At 51.2% G+C, this 19962-nt stretch overlaps 1 protein-coding gene, 1 non-coding gene and 1 pseudogene across 3 annotated transcripts; 2 read left to right on the forward strand and 1 right to left on the reverse strand.

The window, feature by feature from the left end:
• The first annotated feature begins 2142 nt into the window (after positions 1–2142).
• LOC123119661 (diacylglycerol kinase 1) lies at positions 2143–7857 on the forward strand. 2 transcript variants are annotated; one of them, XM_044539542.1, is made up of 8 exons: positions 2143–2409; positions 3249–4380; positions 4852–5218; positions 5308–5384; positions 6253–6396; positions 6976–7140; positions 7222–7359; positions 7439–7857. In XM_044539542.1, the coding sequence occupies exons 2-8, from the start codon at positions 3250–3252 to the stop codon at positions 7586–7588; spliced, it is 2172 nt and encodes a 723-aa protein (XP_044395477.1). In that variant the 5' UTR covers positions 2143–2409; position 3249; the 3' UTR covers positions 7589–7857. The 2 variants fall into 2 exon arrangements, with proteins under 2 accessions (XP_044395477.1, XP_044395478.1); XM_044539543.1 differs by having other exon boundaries at positions 6277–6396.
• Positions 7858–8149: 292 nt separating this feature from the next.
• TRNAK-CUU (transfer RNA lysine (anticodon CUU)) lies at positions 8150–8222 on the forward strand. Its single transcript has one exon. It is a non-coding gene; the product is annotated as a tRNA-Lys (tRNA).
• An 8067-nt stretch (positions 8223–16289) lies between these two features.
• Positions 16290–19642, reverse strand: LOC123124428 (3-ketoacyl-CoA synthase 6-like; annotated as a pseudogene).
• Between the last annotated feature and the right edge of the window lie 320 nt (positions 19643–19962).

The following is a 19962-nucleotide window of genomic DNA, read 5'->3' on the forward strand; positions in this document are numbered from 1 at the left end:
TGGTGGCTGGCGAGTGTCTGTTTCTCCAACTTTAGTTGAATCGAATTTGACTATGGCCGGTCCTTGTTGAAGGTTAAAACAACAAACTTGACGAAACATCGTTGTGGTTTTGATGCGTAGGTAAGAATGATTCTTACTATAAGCCCGTAGCAGCCACGTAAAATTTGCAACAACAAAGTAGATGACGTCTAACTTGTTTTTGCAGGGCATGTTATGATGTGATATGGTCAAGACATGATGTGATATACGTTGTTGTATGAGATGATCATGTTTTGTAAAAGTTATCGGCAACTGGCAAGAGCCTTATGGTTGTCGCTTTATTGTATGAAATGCAATCGCCATGTAATTGCTTTACTTTATCACTATGCGTTAGTGATAGTTGTAGAAGCAATAGTTGGCGAGACGACAACGACGCTACGATGAAGATCAAGGTGTCAAGCCGGTGACGATGGAGATCATGACGATGCTTTGGAGATGGAGATCAAATTTGGTTTTGTGTATGTGTCTGATTCCATTCATACCTTCCAACGTGGACGCCCTTAATAGTACGGTTTTTTATGACTCAAGAGGAAATAAATCATCGGAACACCGTCATCTCTCTTCTCCTTTCGGAGCGAAACCTAATCGTCTTGTGCCTTTCTTGGATATACATGTGTAGCTCAAGCACACGGTTGGACAGCAATTTACGTTGTTATCTACATCAAAACCACTTAGGGAGGGAAATGCCCTTTCACAAGGCCATTACCGTCGCGCGGGGACTTTGTAGCGAATGGGGCATTGGGCATTTTACAATGGTAGCCTTGATAGAGTAACTCAAGTACTTTGTACACAAATAAGAGATGTTTTCTTGCGGAATACAAATAAAAGAATTTTTTGTGGGTATACAAATAAGAGATGTTTTTTTTTGCGGAATACAAATAAAAGATTTTTTTTGTGGGTACAAATAAGAGATGTTTTTTGCAGAATACAAATAAAAGATATATTTTTGCAGGTATACAAATAAGAGATGTTACTACATGTCACAACGAAAGGACAACACACCATATAAGTTGAACACCACACTATATAGAAGTTAAGCTCTTGCTATGTCTGATTTAAACCCGCATTTTGAGCAAATAACCTGATTTTACTTTCCTCAAAAACCCGGTTTTACGGGTTAATTAGGTAAACATTAAAATATATACAAATGACAAAGGCGGGTAGTTGTAAATTGAAAGTTTCATCAAAGTTGTTTAATGTCGCCGCCTTTAGCTTTTGAATTTGAGATTTATATAGTACATCTCACGACTTTAGGCGCTATTCCTTCTTTTGTGAAAGAAAGCCTATAATTTTTTTCTGAAGTCAGATGATGTAAGGTATGATAAAGTTTTTTAAAAAAACTATCAGAAACTACGATACCAAATTAATGCTATTATATATCGTGTAATAAAATATTTTTTGCATTATGTCTATTTAGTATCGTAGTTTTTTTCAAAAGGATTATGTTGATGATTTCTTTTTACAAACATTTTTTTTCGAGGGTACGCCAAAAGCGTACCTTAGCTTTATAGAAGAGAGAAAATATGTACAAGAGGTTACAATAGCGTTGGTTAAGAGTCACATCCGACCCTAACCAAGCCTCCACTCCACTCCTCACGCTACTCTACTACTCGGATACACGTTGTCCTCCAAACGCTCCTGCCGTGGCCCAAGTCCTCAAGTCATCGAAGATCATGTCCACCGTATCTCACTCGTTCTTGATCTGGCCCGATTCGAACACCCTAGCGTTCCTCTGTTTTTAAACTGTTTTTCTCTGGACTAGAAAGTACAAACTGTGGGCCCGCTGGTCAGTGACCCCAACACTGCCACTACCGACAAGCTGCCCGGGTGCGCGTAGCACGCACCAAAGCAGCGAAAGCCTTCGCTTACTCACGAAGCTTCTCGGCCAGGGCGCACCGTCCCAATGCAGGTGGGGCCCAACAGACCGCCCATACCACACCGCTAAAACTAATCAGCCAATGAATCACACTCCCGAGGGAAAGCTCGCCCCGGGATCACCCGATCTCCCCCGTCCGTCGCCCCGCCAACGGCGCAGATCGCGCGGGCGGACGTGGCCCAAGGCACCCGAACGCCAGAAAGTGTCGTGATCAACTCACTAATACGCATTAAATATCCCTGTTAACCTTTTCCGACCCGTATTATGACAGGCTCCGCGGCTTTTGGCCCCTTTCCGCAGCATCAAACCGGAGGGGAAAGGAAGGAGGAGGAGCGGGAGGAGCAGCAGGCGGAGGAGATGTCGGAATCGGAATCGCGGGGGCGCGCCGACGCAATGTGAGCGAGGAGGAGGGGCTGGGGAAGAAGAAGAGGAAGAAGCCGCGATCCCGGTCTCACGCTCCGCCCCGACGAGCCGCGCGTCCGCGGCCCCGCGAGGTATCTTTCCCTCCCTGTACGGTTTCCCCCCAATTAGCACGAGCAGGAACATTTCCGGGGGTTCATGGCGACGGGACGGTCGGGGGCTTAGGGTTCCGGTGAGGCCTGCCAACCTGAGGTGGCGTCACTTGTTTCTAGGTCCGTCAGGGTTTGGTTGGTTGTTTTGTGCCTTGTTTCTAGGGCCGTCAGGGAGGGAGGATGAACTTCTAGGGTGTGGTATGGGGCGCTGTTTCGTGCGTGGTGGATTGGGCGAGTTATTAGCAGTGCGCAGGATCCTGGACCTACCTGTGTGCTGTGTGTCGTTTTGATCAAGGGTTCCTGGAACAGATTCTTCCAGCTTCTCAGAAAGCACAACAATCAGCGGAAATAGAACGCATTGTCAAGTACCAAACCACCATGGGTTTTATTTCAAAACATAGGCAATAGTTTGTGGCATTTCCACTGGGCTAGGAACACGAGGCGGTACCAAATATCGTGGTCCATACTCTCATTGTATCTCTTGCAGTATAGAGGAATGACACTCGCAGTAACAATAACAAGTGTAGTCATGGCCCACACATGATAATTGTGTGGTATATTTATTTGCTACTCCCTCTGTCCCATAATATAAGACGTTTTTTGACTACACACCGTGTCAAGTCTTATATTTATGAGACAGAGGGAGTAGATACCAACTTTTGCATAGGTATGCACTAGTTATCTTTTTTTTCATGGATGGACTAGTTTATCTTTGCTCATCGCTAGAGGTCAGCCGAAAAACTTGTCGATAGCACCATACAGCCATCAGTTTCCATCGAAAATGTATTTACCCAATTAACTGCCATGCTACCACATTGCAGAATGTACAGGATGGCGCTTCCTAGCTGGAGTGACATTTCGGCCTACCTGTCAGAGTATTGGTCTGTCATAGCTGCTACTGTCATCTTTGCATTGGTAGGTGGCGTGACAATTTATTATACCATCAATCAGTTGAACAAAAACATCAGCTTGAGCTTGATGAAAGCTATCAGAGCTAGGGCAAAGAAGTACAAGAAACTGAAAGACAAGGTCCCTGCCGCTTCCCACATTTGGAGGAAAGAACTTGGCTCTCGCAGTAAAGGTCTGAAATGTTGTGTATGCTTGAAGTCTGTTTCACCGCCACAGTATTTGGGGGGGACTATCCATGAGTGTGATATTTGTGGTGCCACTGCACATCCGAGTTGCTCAGGGAATGCACACAAAGATTGCAAATGCGTTTCTATGGTTGGTCTTGACCATGTCATTCACCAGTGGGCTGTCCAGTGGATTGACACAGCAGATCGCTCTGAAGAAGACTCATTCTGTTGCTACTGTGATGAATCTTGCAGTGGAGCTTTTCTTGCAGGGTCTCCAATTTGGTACTGTATGTGGTGTCAACGGATAGTGCATGTTGATTGCCACAACAACTTGGCCAAGGAAACTGGTGATGTCTGTGACTTAGGCCCATTGAAACGGTTGATACTATCACCTCTGTGTGTCAAGGAGCTTCATAGGACAGGTGCAACAGGACTTTTCAGTTCTATCACAAGTGGGGCTAATGAATTGGCTTCCACTGTGCGGGAGACGATTAGAATTCGTAGCAAAAGGTACAAAAAGGACATTGGTTCTTCTCAGCCAGAGAGCCCTGGGACTGCCGAGCCACAATCTGATACTGACGGAGACTCAGAAGGATCAAACACCACTGCTAAGAGAGATGATCATGTCAATGGTAAACTTCATGAAGTGCATCAAAGCACTGAATCGGAAAAAGATAAACAGTTCATAGCGGATAACGCTGCTAGCAGGCCAAATGGCCAACATGAGATGTCCCATGCCCAGAATAATCAAAAATATGAAATTGTGGACGTGCCTTCTGATTCTAGGCCATTGCTAGTTTTCATTAACAAGAGAAGTGGTGCCCAGAGTGGCGATTCACTGAGACAGCGCCTGCAGATCCTTCTTAATCCTTTACAGGTTGGTGTAGCAATTAGTTGTTGCCTTTAAACTTTTACCAGCTTTAAATAATGTTCTCTTCTTTCTTCATTTGCTCAGATCAATGCTGCTTATTTGATTTATTTCTAGCATACTGTATATAAACTTTCATTCACATAACTCGTGTATAGTATCTCTGAAGGGCGTAAGCTCTGTGCCATAGCATGAATAATCCTGTCCCAGCTTATTTTGTTCAAAACTTAATGCTATGTGTCACTTGTTATACTGTTATGATTTCTAGTGCATGATTGCAAATTCCTTGTGTAGAATTCAATTAATGCTCCATCTGGCAATTCTTAATCATTTGAATCTTTGGATTTGGCCCATTTATTTATACCCCCTCCGATCCATATTAAATGTCGCTGATTTAGTACAAGCGACAATTAATATGGATTGCGGGAGTAATAAAACTAGAGTTCACATTTGGGTTGCTAAGTGCTAACTCTTCCGTAGGTATTTGAGTTGGGCAAGCATCAAGGACCAGAAGTTGGTTTATCTTTGTTTCGGAAGGTACCTCACTTCAAAATTCTTGTTTGTGGTGGTGATGGCACGGCTGGTTGGGTTTTGGATGCCATTGAGAAACAAAAGTTTGAAGCGCCACCTCCCGTAGCCATCCTTCCAGCTGGTACTGGCAACGATCTTGCGAGGGTTTTGTCTTGGGGTGGTGGTCTTGGTGTTGTTGAAAAGCGGGGAGGTTTATTCTCAGTTTTGAAAGATGTCGAGCATGCGGCAGTTACTGTTCTGGACAGATGGAAGATCACTATAAAGGACAATCAAGGGAAGCTCATGTGTTCACCAAAATTTATGAACAATTACTTTGGTATGTTTATCCATCTTCTTCTCAAAATGCATCCCTGTATAGTTCTTGCATTATAGATACCTTAGTACTTAATAGTGATACTTTTTCAGGGGTTGGTTGTGATGCAAAGGTTGCTCTAGATATCCACAACCTGAGGGAGGAAAACCCTGAACGGTTTTATAGCCAGGTAACCCTTGCTTGCTCCCCGCCCGCTTATGTGCACAACGGAAGGCATTTTTCCTTTAGTTGCAAGTAAACTTGTTGGTGTTCTTGCTTGGTTGCACAGTTGCGCAGAATCAGACATGTGGAAACATTACACCATGATATATTTTCATTTTCCCCTTCCAAAAGTAATCGAATGGCTAGTTGTGTGCAATGGAAGGAACAACATGTAATTTTTTCAGTTTCCCGTTGTAAGGGTACTTATGGTATAGAAAACTACATCGATCATCCATGGCGAACGTACATGTTTTAGAGTGTTGAATTTCTTTGATCCTAATGGTTTTTATGCTTCTCTTTAAATCACAAGATGAGATATTTGTCTATTTTTCTCTTGTCTATGTATCAAAACGTTTTCGATTTGTAAAAATTTAGTGTGTCCAGCTGCTAATGATAGCATACAAACTGTTAGTGTAATGTTCTAGCCTGAAAATAAATAATTAGTTTTGAAATGGCACTGATGATTTTGTTGAGCCAATGTGGCTTTGCTACTCGTTTGGGGATCTTTAGGCGATGTATTGGCATTGGGCATGCGGAATCTGGTCAAGTGTTAGGACAAGTGTTCAACCTAGCAGATTTGTTGAATGAAAATAGTTGATGGATGAGTCATGTAATTTAGAATTTTCCTTTTTTAATTTCTTGGGTACTTTGTGGAAATTTGCACATTCTGGATAGTTTGTTCTCCTTTTCTTTTGCTCAATTGCTCACTCTTAAGGTTTCTTGCTATGATTGATCCATAAATAGTAATTATATTTGCAGATTCCATGCTTGCAACTTGCTATCTCCCTATTCTGCATCGTTCTGTATATACAGCTGCATATCTGTTTTTGTCACAGCAATATGATTTAGTTTCTCTGCAGTTCATGAATAAAGTGCTTTATGCAAAAGAAGGCGCAAAGAATATCATGGATAACATGTTCTATTATTTTCCTTGGGAAGTCAAGCTTGAGATAGATGGATCCAACATTGAAATTCCTCAGGTAAAAGTGGATCACATTTTCTTACCTTTTCTCTTGTACTCCCTCCGTTCCGAAATATAAGTCTTTTTAGACATTTCAAATGGACTACAACATACGGATGTACGTAGACATATTTTAGAGTGTAGATTCACTCATTTTGATCGGTATGTTGTCACTTGTTGGAATCTCTAGAAAGACTTATATTTAGGAACGGAGGGAGTATGTGTCTTAGTGAGCACATAACCTTGCATTGGCATATCTGCAAGACATAATAAACGAAGAGACCAAGTTTATGCAACAGTGATGAATGTGATCTGTTAAGATGGTTGCTGCTATTTGATTGTTCATGTTCTAAAAATTACTCCCTCCGTGTGAAAATATAAGACGCTTTTTGACACTGATAGTGTCAAGAGAACATCTTATATTTCGATACAGAGGGAGTAATTTGGCATATCTGGTATCCCTTTTGGATGGAGTAATGTAGAAGCATATCCCGTTTAGACAATGCCCACTACGTGGCAAGTGTGGTTAGCTGTCCCAAAATTGGAAGAAAAAGATTTAGCCTACATCCTGTTCCTTGTCACATTTCTCCTGTTGCAGGATGCCGAAGGTATCCTTGTGGCCAACATCCGGAGCTACATGGGAGGGGTTGACCTGTGGAAGAATGAGGATAGTGTCTCTGACACTTTCCAACCTCAATCCATGCATGACAAGACGCTGGAAGTAGTTAGCTTCACAGGAATGCTGCATCTTGGAAGGCTGCAGGTTCTTATAGACTCCAGTTTTATTTTTTGTAATATATATATGCAGTGTGGACGGTGTATTGATATGATAATCTTGCTCTAGGTAGGGCTTTCTCGCGCGCAAAGGTTGGCTCAAGGGCATCATATAAAGATTGAGATCACTACTCCGATGCCCATCCAAGTCGATGGAGAGCCATGGTCTCAGGAGCCATGCACCATAGAAGTTTCTCATCATGCCCAGGTTTGGTCTCTTCCTCGTTTGCATAAGTTTAACCATGCTTTCTTCCTACCTGGCTTACACATATGTTTCTCTTATGAAGGCCTTCATGCTGAAGAGAGTCTCCGAAGAGCCTATAAGCCACGCCGCGTCCATAATGGCCGACATCCTGGAGAACGCCGAGAACAGCGGTACCATCTCAGCCTCGCAGAAGAGTGCTCTGCTTCAGGAGATAGCGTCTAGGCTTTTGTAGCAAACTCTGCGCAACACGGTCTTGTAGCTCTGCAGTCCCCTATAGCATTTGACCATGTCTGGCCCCTTTTGTACATACAGCCATGGCTTCCTTCCTTCTTGGATCGAGCTTGTGTATAATTTCTGTAAAATTTTGTAGGGCTTTGAGTTTGAGATGAGCACTGCCAGAGACTATTGCGGTTACTGGTTAGCCTAATTCTTGGTGACTCTGGGGAATGTCTTCTCACTCGTTTGTTTGGCTTGTTAGGTAAAGATGATGATTCGGGGTGATGTGGTTTGTTTTGAGCTCAGTTCTTGCACAGTATTTTGGATTTTTCTTATTTTTCCTAGCGTTGGTCGGACACGAGCACGATGTGATCGCAAAAAGGAAAAATGAAAATAAAAAGACAAGCATCGTGAATGAAAGAACGAAAAAAGAAACTGTAAGTTGACATGGACATGGAGAAGGGTGTTGTATGATTCGAGATGGTGGGTCGATGCCTCGGAGTCGGAGGTGTTCGCAGCGGAGTCACCAAAACATAGTAGATACAAAAGAAGTTGAACTTACTCAAAAAACAAAAGCGCCCGTCTAGCTCAGTTGGTAGAGCGCAAGGCTCTTAACCTTGTGGTCGTGGGTTCGAGCCCCACGGTGGGCGACTAGCTATCTTTTTTTTTTAGCCTGCACTCTTTTTTTGCCACTTAGCTAGTTGTTAGTTTTTCCTTGCGGTGGAGGAATCAATCAGGAGCAGCCAATTTGCAGCGACGCGGATTAACTCTCAACCCAAAGGAACTGAGCATCGGCAATGTTCAGAGCCAACCTTGCCATCAGCTCAACAATCTTCGCGTTATCAGTGGCCAAGCACATAGAAAATTCATTGGCGATGCGCGACATAATAGCCGAGGGGTTACAAGTCATCTGGCAAACAAGCTGAACTGCGGAGGACCAAGCCTCTAGCCTCGTTCGATAAGGCTATAACTAATCTTGCCGAGGACCCAAATGCTCCCTTTATTTGCTACTCCCTCCGTCCGTATCTAGACTAATTTAAGACAAGAATTTTGGGACGGAGGGAGTATCATCAAGAGATTTTGCTTATCTTTTGTTTTGAGCAATCAACGGGAGGGGGCATTCTACCTGAATATATTCTCATGGCTGCACAAGTCCCGCAGTGAAAAATATTCACAAAATTTAAGTGGTTTACATAGGGGTTACATCATCAAAGATAGATTTTGCTTATCTGCATAAAGTACTATTGATTGTGATAAGTGTGGAGGGCAGCATTATTCGTGCCCAGTTGCATCTGCTCCTACTTATGAATATTTCAAAAATTTGCAAAAAATAATTAAAAAATCTGAATTTTTTAGGCATCAAAGATGCTCGAGTCTTGTAGGTGCTTGCAAATTTTGTGACGGGGTGACTTCATAGGAACTTGGTAGAAAAATAATTTGGGTTTTTTATTACACAACTTGTCTTGCCCCCACTACCTTGGCAAAGTTGGCGCCTGGATGCACTCTCCTTCCGTGTGGCTGAGCAGCCACCGTCGCTGCTAGGCCGAGTGTCAAGGTGAGTGTCGTACCCATCGATGGAACCGCCGTGGTGGTGGATATAGGTCGTGGGCCTGTTGGACTGGCCCGCTGGCATGGTTGTGCTAGCTACAAAAGAATAGTGTCAGCATACCAGGAGTAAATAAATAAAAACATTACAATTTGGGACCCTAATTTAAAAAACCGCCATCATTGTGCTGACAGTTTTCGAAAAACGCTAATTGGTCACCCACTAAACGCACATTGATACCGTTTCTAATGGATGGGGCCCGCTGTAAGTGCTGACATGGCATAAACTTGACACCGTTTGACTGGCCCGTTACACTGGGCGTAGGGCCCACCTGCCAGCGTGCGCAGACACACCTCTCTCTCTCTCTGATATTCTGTCGAGCAGCTTGTGTGCACTAGGCAGGACGCTGCGGTTGCCCGGCACCGCAGACATCCACTCGTGCTCTGCTTCTGCGCCCCGTGCCCAGCCGTGAGCTCCATCCGGCGCCGTCGTGCCGCCTGGCCCTCCCGCGACGCGACGCCCTGTTGGCCGCCCATCCTCGCCCTGGGACAGCCAGCGCGCCACGGTCAGGAACCCGACCAGGACACAGGGGCTCAGCCAGCGCGCCACAGTCACCCTTGGCCACGAACCTTTGGATCGTCTTCTTCTCTTGGTGTGGTTGCTCTCCACAAGCAACTGTGCATCCTCTGCTCACGTCCGGCGACGGGCTGCGACATCGGCACGTACAGGCTCCACACCAGCGGCGGGTCTGGCTCTGGTGTCGGGTGAGGGTCGACCTCCTTTCATCGCCCACCACCTGTTCGACCAAATGTCCGAGGGCAGCCACCAGCCTGAGTGAAGACGACCTCTCCTTCATATCTCCATTGCAAAACCAATTTCCAGAGTTCAAGAATGAGTGACTATAATAGGTCTGCAAGCGAAACGCGAAGCTTCAATTGATCAACCAGAGGGAAGATGAGATTTCTCATCGATCTGCATTATTTCCAGGCGACCCCTTCCAGGCAAGTGTGTACTGTAATTTCTCAACTTCTGTACATAATGAGTTAACTACAATTCGATTGCAATAATCTGAAAAACACAATTTTCATATTCCCAAGAGTAAAACAAATCACCTTTGTAACAGCCCAAGTAGATTGCTGCCCCATACAAGGTGGCATTTATGAACCCAAATGCGTCTGTCTTCCACGCTCTGCTCAAGGTATGTGCTGGGATGAAACAAGCTGTCACACCTGGCCACTTGTCCGCCACTTGTCCAGTGTGACGTGGCAAGGATCGGGCCCCATCTGTAAATGTGCGTGAGCGAGAGCGAGGGAGTGTTAAATAGGCAGCCAGCCGCCTGTGGCGAGGCATGCGAGGTAACGGACTGTCATCTCACCCCAAATCCTTCCTCTGAAAGTAATCTCATCTTCCTCCCCAAGTCTCTCCTCCCTCACTCTCCTCACCTACCCCGATCCCCTCTTCTCTGGTTCGTTACAGTTGGTAATCAGAGCCAAATTCGCCTCAAAATTTTTCTCCCCGTCGAGCTGGTTGCAAATCGGTAACATCCACCGCGCCGGTGTGTGCTGCTCCGGCAAGCACACCCAAAATCCGTCGCGGGGTTCGATCTCTTCCAAGCACGACAACGGCGCCCTCCAAAGCTTCTGCGGCGACGCGTCAGGTGCTGGCCGCCATGGACGAGAGCAACAGCAACATCACCAAGATGCTCGAGTCCCTCCTCGCCAAGATGGATGAGCAGAAAGCGGCCCACGACAAGCAGATCGAGGTCCAGGCCGCCTTCAACGCACAGATCTCGCAGGATGTGCCCGGCCTCGCCCGGCAGATCGATCTGACCCAGGTCGACGTCGACGCAACTCGCAAGACGGTGGAGGGCTCTGCATCGCCATCGGGCTCGATCACAACTGTGCTTCACCAGCCCGCCGCCCCACAACAATCCCCACCACCGCCCCCGCCGCCTCCGCACTCACCGTGCTTGGCCACCGATCCAGGCCGCCCTGCGTCCGCCCACGCGTGCCTCGCCGACCATTGCCCACCGTTGATTCCGGTGGCTCCTCATGGCGGATTCGTCGCTCCAGGGGCCATTCCCTCTCCGACAACGGGCTACAACAGCAACGACTACCACAAGCCACCGAAGCACGATTTCCCTCGGTTCGACGGCTCCGCACCGTACCTGTGGTTGGATCGCTGCCTGGCGTACTTCGAGCTCTACAAGGTCGCGCCACACAACTGGGTGGCCACCCCAGCTCTGTATATCGAAGGCCAGGCCGCGCATTGGCTACATGCATTTCGTCAAACACATCGCGGCATCACCTGGGAGTCGTTCACCGCCGCCGTGCTCACGGAGTTCGGCGCCGACGAGTTCGAGGTGGTCATGCACAAGCTGCTGCAACTTCGTCAAACCACCTCTGTCGCCGAGTACCGCGCGGCGTTTGACGAGCAAATGTATCACCTGCTCGCGCTCGACCCGTCCATCAACACAAAGTTCTTCGTCACCCAGTTCATTCTGGGCTTGAAGGACGAACTACGCGCGCCGGTTCGGCTCCAAGCGCCCTCGAGCATCACCAGGGCGTCCGTGCTGGTGCGCATTTAGGAGGAAGAGCTGGGCACTACGCGTGCACGCCCACGCATCACGCCCGCGGGCCGGCCTCCACCAGCGCCGACTCCACCACAGCCGCGCGTGGCCGCGCCCAGCCGCGCTCCAACAGACGACTACGCGCGCGAACGGCAGCTGCGCGACTACCGCCGCGCCAACAACTTATGCTTCAAGTGCGGCGACCGCTTCTCACGGGAGCACCGGTGCGCGCAACCGGCCCAGCTGCTCGCCATCAACGTCGGCGATCATGGGGAGGTGCTCTCCGACGACACCATCCATGCGCTGCAATTGCTCGACGACCCAGGGCCTGCAGCACAGCCGGCCGCTCCTCCTGGTGACGCGCCCGAATGCTGCCTCCTCTCGTCGCACGCACTGGACGACACGGACTCGGCGACCACGATCCGCCTGCGCGCACTGGTGGGCAACCAAGTCATGTTGCTGCTACTCGATTCGGGTAGCTCGCACGGCTTCGTCAACAAGTCCTTCGTCGACCGCCTCGGATTGCAAACTGAAGAGATGCCGCGGGTGGACGTACGAGTTGCCAACGGTGACCGTCTCACCTGCAACCGTATCGTGCCCGAGCTCAAATGGTGGATGCAGGGGCACACGTTCGCCACACCGATGCGCGATCTGGACATTGGCGCGTACGATGGCATCCTGGGCATGGACTGGCTTGCCCAGCACAGCCCCATGACATGCCACTGGCAAGACAAGTGGGTCAAGTTCACCCACGACGGCGAAGAGGTGACGCTCCGGGGCGCGCCCACCAAAGCGTCCACCACCCTCAAGGCGATCAAACTCGACGAGCTGCGCAAGATGATCGCGGGCAACGACGTCTGGGCCATGGCCATGGTGGACACGTGCGGGCGCGCACCGCCCCCACGGTGCAAGTGCGCTAGCCAGACGCCCCTCGTCGATCTCTTGGAGGAATTCGCCGACGTCTTCGCCGCTCCCCAGGGCCTGCCGCCACATCGCCAGTACGACCACGCCGTCACCCTGGTGGAAGGCGCAGTCCCCGCGAACACTCGCCCGTACCGCTACTCGCCGCTTCAGAAGGACGAAATCGAGCGGCAGGTCAAGGAAATGCTCGACGCCGGCATCATCACGCACAGCGTCAGTCCGTACGCCGCGCCGGTCCTCCTGGTCAAGAAGAAGGACGGGACGTGGAGGTTCTGCGTCGACTACCGTCGCCTGAATGATGCCACGATCAAAAACAAGTTCTCGTTCCCGATCGTCGATGAGCTCCTCGATGAACTCGCGGGCGCAGCAGTCTTCTCAAAGCTGGATCTCCGCGCGGGGTACCATCAGATTCGTATGCGCGAAGAGGACGAGGCCAAGACCGCGTTCAAGACGCACCACGGGCATTTCCAATTCAGGGTCATGCCGTTCGGCCTGACGAACGCTCTGGCGACCTTCCAATGCCTCATGAACGCCATATTCAGTAAGTATGTGCGCAAATTCGTGATCATTTTCCTTGACGACATCCTTGTCTTCAGTGAAACGATGGAAGAACACATCGAGCACCTCCGGCTCGTCTTCGAGCTCCTGCGGGCGCACCAACTATTCGTCAAGGAGAGCAAGTGCAGTTTTGCCTGCGACCACATCGACTACCTTGGGCACGTCATCTCCAAGGAGGGCGTGGCCACCGACAAGGACAAGACGCAGGCCATGGAACAGTGGCCAACGCCGACGAACGCCACCGAGCTGCGCGGGTTCTTGGGGCTCACCGGCTACTACCGGAAGTTCGTGCCGCACTACGACATCATCGCGAAGCCTCTCACGCAGCTCCTCACGAAGAAGGGCTTCGCCTGGAGCGAGCAGGCGCAAGCAGCGTTCGAACGGCTCAAGATCGCGATGACGACGACTCTAGTGCTCGCTCTGCCCAACTTCGACAAGCCGTTCTCCATCGAGATCGATGCGTGCGACACGGGCGTCGGGGGCGTGCTCGTGCATGAAGGCCACCCGGTCGCGTTCTTCAGCAAGGCGCTCGGCGTGCACAACCAGAAGCTCTCGACATACGAGAAGGAGTTCTTGGCGGTGATGATGGCGATCGACAAGTGGCGCCCCTACTTGCAGCGCGGCCCCTTCGACATCCTCACTGACCACTAGTCGCTCTGCAACCCGGGGGAGCAACACCTGGAGACCGAGCTGCAGCGCAAGGCCATGGCGAAGCTCGTCGGACTGCAGTTCCGCTTTTAGTACAAGCGCGGCCTCGACAACGGCGTGGCCGACGCCCTGTCTCGCATGGGCAAGCAACTTGACCTGGCCGCGCTCTCGGCGTGCCAACCGGCTTGGATTCAGGAGGTGCTCAACTCCTATTCCACCGACCCGGACGCCCAAGATCGACTACAAAAGCTCGCCATCACCAGCCCCGACGACGACTGCTACGAACTTCACCACGGCGTCATCCGTCGCGGTGGCCGCCTGTGGATTGGCGCCAACACCGCGCTCCGCACCAAGCTCATCGCCGCGCTCCACAACAGCACGGTCGGCGGCCACTCCGGCGTCACAGCAACGTACCAGCGCGTGCGCAAGCACTTTGAGTGGCGTGGGCTCAAGCGCGACACCGAAGAGTTCGTGCAGCAGTGTGTGACTTGCCAACAGGCCAAGCACGAACACACCAAGCCTGCCGGGCTCTTGGCGCCGCTGCCCATTCCATCCACGCCCTGGGAAGACCTCACCATGGATTTCGTGGAGGGGCTGCCGCCGTCTGAAGGCTTCGACACGATCATGGTCATGGTGGACCGCTTCACCAAGTTCGCCTATTTCATCCCGCTTCGTCACCCCTTCCACGCGGCGCAGGTGGCGCGCGCGTTCTGGGACGTGGTCAAGCTGCACGGGGTGCCCACCTCGATCGTCTCCGACCGCGACAAGGTTTTCACCAGCAATCTCTGGCGGGAGCTGCTCGTCGGCGCCGGCACGAAGCTGCTGTACTCCACCGCCTACCACCCGCAGACAGATGGGCAGAGCGAGCGCGTGAACCAGTGCATGGAGATGTATCTCCCGTGCGCGGTGCACGACACCCCGAGCAAGTGGCGTCGCTGGCTGCCCATGGCGGAGTTCTGGTACAATTCGACCTTCCACTCGTCGCTCAACTGCACCCCGTTCAAGGCGTTGTATGGGAAGGAGGCCAACCTGGGAGCAATGGCGGCCTGGCCGAACGACGCTCCCACCGGCGACGACCTGGACTGGGCGGCGCACACAACGCACATACGCGCCCAGCTGGCGCGTGCCCAGAAGCGCTGCAAGAAACAAGCTGATCGCCACCGCACCGAGCGCCAGTTCCAGGTGGGCGAGCAGGTACTCCTGAAACTGCAGCCCTACGTCCAGCAATCTGTCCTCAGCCGGCCCTGCGCCAAACTCGCCTACAAGTTCTTCGGGCCATACAATGTCATCGAGAGAATCGGGCTCATGGCGTACAAGCTCGACCTGCCGGAATCCAGCCGCGTGCACCCGGTCTTCCACGTCTCGCAGCTGAAGCCGTTCACGCCGGATTACACGCCGGTGTACGCAGAACTTCCACGGGTGCCTGATCTGTCCGTGGCGACCACGGCACCCACGCCCATCCTGGAGCGACGCATGATGAAGAAGGGGAATGCTCCAGTCGTCCAGATCAGGGTGCAATGGGGGAACAGTGCTACTCCAGCCGCTACGTGGGAAGACTACGACACCTTACGGCAACGCTTTCCAGCCGCTCTCATCTGGGAAGACGAAGACGCCAGCCCTGAAGACGGAGCTCGCTCTCAAGGAGGGGAGAATGTCACACCTGGCCACTTGTCCGCCACTTGTCCAGTGTGACGTGGCAAGGATCGGGCCCCATCTGTAAGTGTGCGTGAGCGAGAGTGAGGGAGTGTTAAATAGGCAGCTAGCCGCCTGTGGCGAGGCATGCGATGTAACAGACTATCATCTCACCCCCAATCCTTCCTCTGAAAGTAATCTCATCTTCCTCCCCAAGTCTCTCCTCCCTCGCTCTCCTCACCTACCCCGATCCCCTCTTCTCTGGTTCGTTACACAAGCTTTGAGATGACTTTTCAAAATGCGCGATGTGTTTTTGCAAGAATATGCATTTTATCATTATCCTCGATCTATTTCAAGCTAGAAAGTTAACAATCACTTGCTGTATATGATAGATTCTTCAGTAATCTAAGGTGACTGGACCAGTAGTAATTGTACTGGATGGCGAGCGGATACATACGGCATTGTTTAAAGAAGCGGTTCCTTTTGTTGAGTGTAGGTTTCTTTCCCAACCGGAACATTAACATTTGACAGAAATACCATGATCGGTAGCTTGCTTATTCTTCTTGGAGATGTGCTGAAGATGAACTACCTGTAGTTCAAAATTTTCAAACTTCGACACATAACTGAGAAAATGCTCATATAGTCATATGGCACTACCACAAGCATCACCAAAATGATTTTTCTTCACTCAAGTCGTGTAGTGTTATTTCTATGAACATTTAGTTGATCTATAGGAAATATATACTTATGGCAACTACGTTTAGGAATTCCATAAAAAAACGTCCTTTATGTTTGGCACATCAAACTCACATTATTACAAGGATTAATACTTAAGTGGGCCACTCAGCTAGTTTTATTCTTACGTTAAGAATGGTGATTTCACGTGTTGTAGTTTGTCCATGCTGTGGCCATTGGTGAAAGCTTTGCTAAGCTAAACCTTCTTTGGAGACATCCACTGGGTAACGATGGATGCAGCTAGCCCATGGCCCATTGGCATTGGGGGATGGTTGGATGCACACCCACACGGCGGTGTTGCACTTGTACCCGGCTCCGAACCCGATCATCCACACCCTGTCACCCTTCCGCATTCGGCCATTAGCTTCGATGTAGGCCAACTGGTACCACGCGGATGCACTTGATTGGTTCCCAAACCGATGCAGCGTCATACGCGATGGCTCAACATGCTCGTCTGATAGACTGAGGCCGAGCTGTACGGAGTCGATCACCGCCGGTCCACCAACATGGATGCAGAAGTGCTCAAACGCCATTCGGAAGTCAGGGATGTATGGCCTGATCTTCCACCGGTGGACCAGCTTTCTTGCCGTGGAAAATAGAAAATATTTGATCAACTCTGAGGTTGGTAGGACGAGCGCTCCGATTGCGGTCATGTTGGCCTTGAGCGTGTCTCCGGCGATGGCCATGAGGTCTTTTGATAGAGTGAGCCCTGTTGTTGTCGAGCCTGGCTGCTCTCTTTCTCTCAGCTCACTCACGGACAAAGGTAGGAGAAAGGAGACACACTGGACACGAGGATTTTCCGGCCGGCGTACGAACGCCGTCACGGGGCGCACGAACGCCTAAATCTTTTCCCTCTTTCCAATTGCTACATCACGGCAACTCCACCCTTTGGCTACATCAGGTCTGGGGTTTTTATACCTGCGCGTACACATATCCCAGCACACACGCACGCACACATCACCGGCCTGAACTCACGGCTACTAACCCATTCACACGCAAGTACTAACTATACCACTAAGCTAGCTACATGCACGGCGTCCATATCCAGTTCCTCAACGGCCGGCCACACGACGTGGTAGCTAGCATGCATGCATCTAACTAACTCCACGTATGACCCGGCCGGCCGCTCCACTCTCATGTCAAAGATTATGCCTAACAATTCTCCCTCTAATCTTGACATGGCTAGTCGTCGACCGTCGCCTTGACCGTCTCCGTCCGACAATGTGACGTGCCGCCTGCTCGCCGTCATCGGAGTTGTTGCAGCTCCTGTCATTGTCATCGTCACGGCCGTGACCCAGCCCGCGGACCCGACCGGACGCATCGACGCCGGTCGCACCGCCACGGACCCGACCTGGCGCACTGACGCCGGTCGCACTGTGCTCCGTCACGACCCCGGCGACATACGCCGAGCTCCTTCTCCGCCGGCGACACACGCCTAGCGTCCCTCTGTGCCCTGCATGTCCCGCGCGCACCCGACGCGCCCGACGAGCCCGACCGCACCAGTGCATCCCGCACGTCCTGGACGCGCCCGACGAGCCCGACCGCACCAGTGCATCCCGCACGTCCCGCGCGCACCCGACGCGCCCGACGAGCCCCCCGCACCAGTGCATCCCGCACGTCCCGCGCGCACCCGACGCGCCCGACGAGCCCGACCGCACTAGACGCTCACCGCGCGCCGCCTCCGCGTCCGCCATGGCAGCCGCCAGCGACAAATGCCGGAAGGATGTAGCCGAACTCGAGCACAACGGCGACATACGCCTCCTCCCAACGTCAACCGCACGCTCATACGCGCGCCCGCGGTCCCGGCGCGCCCGACGCGTCCAGTGCGCACCCATAACACGCACCGGTCGCGCCCGGTTCGCCGCCACGGCTTATTGCCCCGCACCGTTGCGGCCTCAACCGCAGCGCAGCACCTCCATGCCGCCATGCCGCTGTGTGTCGTTGAAGTCGCCACCACGCAGGTCCTCCGCGGCCTCCTCACCGTGCCACCGCGGCCTCCTCACCGCGCCGCGCACCTCCGACACACGGCCCGGAGCATCGCGCAGCCGCCGGCGAACACCGCCATTGCCGGCACGCCTCCGGCACGGCGAACCACGCCCAAGACAACCAAGCTCATGATACCAATTGTTGTTGCCGAGTCTGGCTGCTCTCTTTCTCTCAGCTCACTCACGGACAGAGGTAGGAGAAAGGAGACACACTGGACACGAGGATTTTTCCGGCCGGCGCACGAACGCCCAAATCTTTTCCCCCTTTCCAATGGCTACATCACGGCAACTCCACCCTTTGGCTACATCAGGTCTGGGGTTTTTATACCTGCGCGTACACATATCCCAGCACACACGCACGCACACATCACCGGCCTGAACTCACGGCCACTAACCCATTCACACGCAAGTACTAACTATACCACTAAGCTAGCTACATGCATGGTGTCCATATCCATGCGCGCATTAGTTCCTCAACGGCCGGCCACACGACCTGGTAGCTAGCATGCATGCATCTAACTAACTCCACGTATGACCCGGCCGGCCGCTCCACTCTCATGTCAAAGATTATGCCTAACAAGCCCTATGTTTCCCTCAGGATCATCCTCTTGGTAAACACACCGGTAAGCAGCGTCATTTGCACCGACGAGCGTCCGCTCGACGTGTGCAAGCTTGAACCGGGCCTTGAGCTTACAAGTCGATAACAGCATGGCGCTGCCGCCCACGCGGAACAAAATGTTTCCCAAGTGCATGGAACGCACGTTCCCCTTGTAGTAGTTCGGACCAAGGGTCTCCGTGGACACCACCAGCACATGTGATTCCGAAGGAATGATCTGCAGGATGTTCCTTGCGAGCCCCACCGCGGTCACCCCTGCACTGCACCCCATTCCGGAGAGGTTGATCACGCGGATGTCACCTCGCAGCGCGTACCTGTTGACGATCCGGTCGGCGATGGATGGCACTGGGTAAAACAGGCTGCAGTTGGTGATTAGGACGTCGATCGCATCAAGGCCGATGCACGTCTTGGCCAATAGGTCGTCGATCGTCGAGAAGATGACCATCTCCGCCTCACTGCGACCTTCATCTAGAGAACAGTCTGGCTCGACATAGTAAATTGCAGGTGGCACCAATGTCTCTTCACCCATGCCAGAGCGCTCAATCACACGTGCTATGAATTTAGTGGTAGATTCGCCAAAGAATGGTGAGATGTGTGCATGCTCGAGGAAGGTGGCCTTTGGGGCTCGATACTTGTAGCTTGTTCTGAAGCAAGCGTAATCGACAAGGTACACATTTCTAGGATGACGTATGAGGTAGGAGTACGTAGATGCTAAGCATGGCGGTCGGAAGAATGGCAGCCAAGAGTAGGTTAATGGGTCGGAGATCACGCAGTTGGGAAAGAAGCTCGTCTATAGGGGCAATCCATTGTGCGGCTTGTAGGAGGAGGACGGCGGCTGCTAGTGTCATGGTGGTGGCCATGAGCAGGAACTTGTTGGTAGCCAGATAGTATAGCCGTTTGAGGTGCTTGAGATCGGATAATGAGGTCATAATGTTGGATTATGCAGATGCGAGCGATGAGGATAGGATAATGGGAGTAGTGAGGGCCGGGAAGGGGGTTTTATACAAAACACCGAGCAGGACAGTTTCATTGGGAACTTAATTTTTCAGCGTTTCCTTGCATTCAGAAGCTTATATTGCAACGTCATGGAAGAAATACGTCGTTATGGCATATCTAGATCAAACATGCTTTTCAGTAGTAGAGGGGACCATGGATGCCCACTTCTGAACTGGTATTTCGT

The sequence above is a fragment of the Triticum aestivum genome, chromosome 5D (genome assembly GCF_018294505.1).
Source record: "Triticum aestivum cultivar Chinese Spring chromosome 5D, IWGSC CS RefSeq v2.1, whole genome shotgun sequence".
Classification (NCBI taxonomy): Eukaryota; Viridiplantae; Streptophyta; class Magnoliopsida; order Poales; family Poaceae; genus Triticum; species Triticum aestivum.